This window comes from Nansenia antarctica, assembly GCF_963989245.1.
Source record: "Nansenia antarctica genome assembly, chromosome: 4".
Classification (NCBI taxonomy): Eukaryota; Metazoa; Chordata; class Actinopteri; order Argentiniformes; family Microstomatidae; genus Nansenia; species Nansenia antarctica.
This window is the reverse complement of record NC_137689.1, coordinates 38,527,217-38,533,216: the sequence shown is the minus strand read 5'-3', so window position 1 is coordinate 38,533,216 and position 6,000 is coordinate 38,527,217. Positions and strand designations below refer to the sequence as shown.

General features: G+C 40.8%; 1 protein-coding gene across 1 annotated transcript in view; it reads left to right on the top strand.

Annotated features, from left to right (window-relative positions):
* Nucleotides 1-319: 319 nt before the first annotated feature.
* The window catches only part of stx18 (syntaxin 18), a gene marked incomplete at its 5' end in the record, with an annotated part of 53,086 nt that continues 47,405 nt past the window's right edge, over nucleotides 320-6,000 (top strand). The window contains one exon of the mRNA XM_080528978.1: nucleotides 320-472. Coding sequence (XP_080385104.1) covers nucleotides 320-472 — 153 coding nt within the window. The remainder of the gene's footprint in view (nucleotides 473-6,000) is intronic.

The following is a 6,000-nucleotide window of genomic DNA, read 5'->3' as shown; positions in this document are numbered from 1 at the left end:
TCAGATGTCTACCGATCACTTACCCCTATTTTTATTTATATCCCCCCCTATTTATGTCTATTTATGTCTCATTCTTGTTTTTTTAATTATCTTAGGACTGTGTTTGTTTGTTAGCACCTAGGGTTTGCATTTAAATTTCGTTGTACCTGTTACAATGACAATAAAGATAATTCATTCATTCATTCATTCATTCATTCTATGTGAGATTCGACCAATGTCTGGAAAGGACACTACCGTGTCGCACTAATATGACGTTTACAGTGGTGACGTGTCTGTTGACAGTGCAGGGCGCGTTTAGCTAACTGAGCTAAACACAAACATGGCTGTTGATATCACTTTACTATTCAAAGCTAGCGTCAAAACTGTTAAAACCCGAAATAAAGCTATAGGCGTTGGGTTTGATTCTGTGAAAGACGAGATTTTCCGGAGGAGCAGACCCAAGAATGGATTTTGTCCAAAGGCGAGAGAGGTGGTGAGTGTCACTGTCAGTACAAACAGCATCGAGCTAGCTAACTAGCCCGTTGCATTTGCCCAGTAAACTGCTGGAATCAATTGAAACAGCTGTATAATGGACTGTCTATCTAATATCTCGATATAGTAAGCAAGACAACTACCAAGCAACGAATAATGGATATGTCCATTCACGTTATTGTCGTGTCAGTTTGATGCCACTTTTAAAAGTCATAGCGTGTACTTATTTTAGCAATGTTGTGCAGTGTACCCCTATGTTTAGGCTATTAGATTAAACCTTGTCATTGCAGAGTACAAACCAGACAACGAAATGCAGTTTAGCATCTAACCAGAAGTGCAATTAGTGATATAAAACATGATACTGATAGGTACAGTATGGCAAGTACGGTAGTTAGACGTATATAATAAAACATAATTTACTCCTCATTCAATTGAAATTAAATTGAATTGGAATTGGTATATAAACAAGAGATGGATGGCAGTAAGCTATGTACAGTTAAGGTAGCTATGTAGAGTATGGTGTATACAGATGTATAAATTAGGCTATATCAAAAGAGGTATACATGTACAAATGTGGAGATACTGGGAGTCAGTGTGTGTGTGTGTGTGTGTGTGTGTGTGTGGGGGGGGGGGGGGGGGGGGGGGGATTGTTCATCAGAGCGTGCACGTGTTCTGTAGCCTGCTGGTACGAGACCTGAGGATCCTGTACCTCCTGAGTGTCTTAGATGGTAGGCGATCATACAGACCTGAGGATCCTGTACTTCCTGAGTGTCTTAGATGGTACTAGGGGTCAGACCGTGGTTGGGAGGTGTCCTTGATGATGCTAGCTGCCCTCCGCCGACACTGGTCTGCCTGGAGAGACTCGGTGGTAAGGAGTTTGGTGCCGATGATGTGCTGGGAGGTTTTCACCACCCGTTGCTGGGCCTTAATAATAATAATAATAATAATAATAATAATAATAATAATAATAATAATAATAATCATCATCATCATCATTGTTTTATTGCCATGCAATCAATTTGTCAGTCAATTGTTGGAATTTGGTATTTTATGCTCTAGGGCAAGGGGTTCAATGCCTTGCTCAAGGACTGTCGAGTTATCTTTTTATTTTTTATTTTTTTATTATTCAAATGTTATTCTTACTTTCTTAGGAAATATTCCAGTTTTATTGGGCAGCCTTGAGTTGGGAACACTTCAGGGGAGATCTGCATCTGGGAAAATAAAGGGATTGATAGTAGGAATGGGCTTGCCTATACAGAGGTCCAAAACACTTTATTTTTTATATTTATTCACTTAGCCTAGTTCTTTTGTATTCCATTTGACCTATCTCAACATGAAATGACAACATCTTCAGCCTGGGGTCCAAGAAAAAATTGTGCAGGGCACAAATCCAAGATGACTGCAGTTTTCCCTGAAAAATCACATTCAGATTTTGAGTTAAAATGTCAACTCTCTATTCAGAGCAATAAGGCCACACAAACTGTCAGATTCCACATAATCGCAACCACATTATTGGTGATGAAATAAGAGATTTCGCAAGCCACTGGCAAATAGAGTATGTGCTCTGTGTTCAGCATGTCCACCGTGATACGCGGAGATCACTCTGCCTGACATGAGTAGCATGAATACAAGCCCCGTCCTTCAAAGGCAACTTGAAGAACTAGCCTACTCTGAGTTTCCCCAAGGGCTTCAGCTCTTTATTCGTACCTGATGCCCCCACCCACTACTCACAGAAGAAACCAGCCCAGTCACACAGCTCTGCACAACTGTGCTTTTGTTATACTCTGCGCACCCCTGTTGCAGTCATATTGGAATTCATGGTTTAATAAAAGCAGGGTTGCTGATTCAAGGAAACTCAAACCTAGCCTGTGGTGCCTGCCCCCTACTACTACCCCCCCTCCACACACACACACACACACACACACACACACACACACACACACACACACACACACACACACACTCACACACACTCTCCCGCTGTCTTCCCTGCACTGCAGATATCATCTGAAATGATCTCAGTGAACCAACGTTTGGAGAAATTGAAATAGTAAGTTTGGAATGTCCTGCTTACAGTTACGTTGTGGTTTTCACCCACTCCCCAAGCTCCCCCCCTACCCCCTTGTTCTTCTTTTCTGTACAACTTCAGATCGGCCGCATTTTTGGGGTTCTAACCCTCTCTTCGCATGTATGATTCCATAAACATGCTGCAATAACATTTTCTTTCAGCTTTCTAACAATTTCTTGAGGAAAGCCGATCCTCCCAAGAGCCAGTGATTAAAGGTGGTAGATCAAAACAGAGAAAATATTCAATTAGGTTCCCAGTAACAATGTTGACGGCCCGGCTCCTAATGCTAAACAGATGTGGGCACCCTTCAAGACATGTTCAGCTCCCCCGGTTTCCAGTGACACTCTACAAAAATAGATTTAAAAAAAAAAAAGAGTTTAAGTTAACAAATACAGCAATGTTTTTTTTTTTTTTTTTTTCATTTAAAACGTTGCCCCTTGTGGAAACGGCACTTCTTTTGAATCTGAACCAAAAGGCTTGATTGACTAATGAGAAGACCAGTGTGTGCCGGCCAGGGTGGGATCCGCAGGGGAATCTTTTACCCAGGGGGTTGGCTTGTGGCGCTCTGATCTCAATTTCACCGCTCACCTCATCTCCACAGCAGACCGCCCTTCTCGTGTTTAAAATGGAGGTCGCCTGAAATGTTTAAATTGTGTGTAGAAAATAGTTCTTGGGTTCCCGTGGAGCCTTCTGCTGAGGTATTCCAAAATCGGCTGCTTTTACAGTGTGTTCTTTTGAATCCCTGGAAAGCAGGCGACCAGCCAGCACTTAGAACTGGCCCAGGTTCTGCGTTGTGGCTAAATTTGAGAAAGGCCGGGGGGGTTCTCCCAAATGGTGAATTTGAATTGGAAATTATAATCTGGTATATAATCTCAAAACATTGACTTGAATTCAAAGGAAATTCGGGGAATGTCATGCTCGACTCATTATTGTGTGCCCGTGCTTACCAGCAAAGGAGCGTATTTGGTTCTTAGCTTATCTCACTGGAATTTGCTGCCTATAACCATTCATCCAAGCTTTGGGATCAATAAAAACGTCCCTGATTCCCCGATGACTATGAACATTACTTTCAAAGAATACCATCCACAACACTAAACGAAAAAATAATATAGGACTAGGATTAGTTAGTACAGAGGCAAAATGTAAGCGGTTTTGCCCCTGTATGTGGTAGTGCTGTATGTGATAGTGCTGGGCATTCTGAGTATTTTCAGTGAGCTGGATTATTCTGCTCCAAATGGCTCCTCATTAAAATCAACCCAGATAGTGTCATTTTGACAAAAATATAGATTAGGTTACATTTGCTTTAATTGGACTCGGCTGATGTCCTACAAAAAAGCAAGATTACCTTCTGGATGCAGGTGTAATGATATTAGACTATGCCTATTAGAGTAATGACAGCCTTGTGTTTTTCAGTCAAAAACAACAACACACAAACAATGAACGGCTCTTCAGATTTCCAAATCAATTCCCAACCGTCACCAAAAACAGTTAGCCTAGGTCGCCAACGCCCCAACACTTGGGCCAGTGTGTCAGAGCCTCCCAGGTCGGTGGCTACTGGCTGGTGAGTTTTAGGATTGAACCCCCTAACCCTTTGAACCCACCCTCAACATTTAGCTTACCTCCCTCCCCCCTTTTTTTCTGATACAGCTGGTGTATTTTGGGCACTAGGCATCGATGATGTGGGCTCGTAGACATCATGAGTTTATTCACTAGATGTTCAGGTGTCCAGCAGCGCGTGCACACAGCTTTCATTGTCGTCTTGTTGGAATGTGAACAGGCCTGCCTAATCAGCATGGGCAGGGTCGCTTAGTATGACCAGGATGAAAAACGCTCAGAGCAAAAATGAAATGCACCCTAACACAAGTCTGCATGCATTTTCAATAATCGTGCAGGTTGCTATTGGTAGTGGAGATATTAAGAAGTGAGCTAAGATAGAGGGACTTGTACATAAATGCCAACTCCCCCATGACTTGACTTTGCCCAAATAATAGGTGATCCATAATAATGATGCATATAAAAAAAGAAATCTGTATTGTTCTGTAACGGGCTGCCATGCGGTTACTGTACCTAATTGAATAAAAAATGTGTCTCTGGGGTAGGAAACCGTGTAATAATATAGCCATAACGATCATAGGTATCGTCCTGTGTTGCCAGAAACAATGTCGGAACAGTTCAAGATGAATTGTAAAATGCAAGTGAATTATTGTCTATTTCACAAACCATGCTCCAGCCGTTGATAAGGCAAACCACACATGTACAGTATTGATGCAATCTCATATGAGAATTTCATTGTATCGTTCACTTATTTTTATAAAGCGTCTTTGGGACATAGAAAAGTGCTAACCTATATAGCCTACATTTTAGATATTATTTTAACTATTATTATTATTATTGTTGTTGTTGTTGTTATATTAAATTATAAAATAATAGTTATAAATAATAGTATACTTTAGCTAAACAAATCAAATCTTGGCATCTTCCCTGACAAATGATAGCCCGGACAGACAGAACATGAGCACAAATCAGATAAGCCAGAATATTTCAGAAAAACGGTCTGCCAAAATAGGAAAGATTTCTTCTCTTTTATGTCCCTGCCCGAAATAGGAACTGAATGTTTACATTTCAATTTAAAATGTGTGGGAGAGGCCTACAAACTCAGATCATTGCATTAAGTTCCAACAACTTACTAGCGCCATCTAGCCACTGAGGTCAGTGAGTGCACATGGTCAGTGTTTAGCTCAAGTTCGAAATAGTTCGAAATAGTTCGAAGTTCATGCGATTGCCACATTGTCACACGCAATATATTTGCCTCCATCTGTAAATACTTTTGAAGACTGTGTTGGTTGTTTCATACCTTCTCACCATGTTTTCCATGCCGCTATGTTGGTCCTGGTGTTCTGGGGGGAATGGAAAGGATCTGTTGTTGGATTAGCAGACGTGTTTGGCAAGTTAGTCTAGATGTGAAAAGCTCCATCCACACTCTCGTCATTGTGTATGAGAGTGTGGACACATGTTAATGTAAACCATTCTTAACGTTTAATGGTTCGCTGTAAGTCAGATGTGATCATGGTAGGTAATGTAGCCTAGGCTGTATCCCAAATGTTCTTTTAAGGAACTATAAGCAAGCAACCAACCGTGTGTGTGTGTGGGGGGGGGGGGGTTAAATAACTATACATGGCAAAATAGGCCATTTATTTTCAATATTTGGAATTAATTAATTAGGCTATAACATCAAATAGTGTATTCATAATCAATATGATCCTTTTAAGATAAGCATAATCTACTTTGACTAATTAATTTAATTGTACACGTACAACAGTTATCACTGAATATTGTTGGCCTTATGACGTCTCTTGATAATGAAATATAATGTAGCCTCCACACTTTTCTAGTAGATTAGAGTCGATCATTTGGTGTGTAGTCTCTTTGAGTATTCATAAATGGATCTTTCCCTTTCCAAC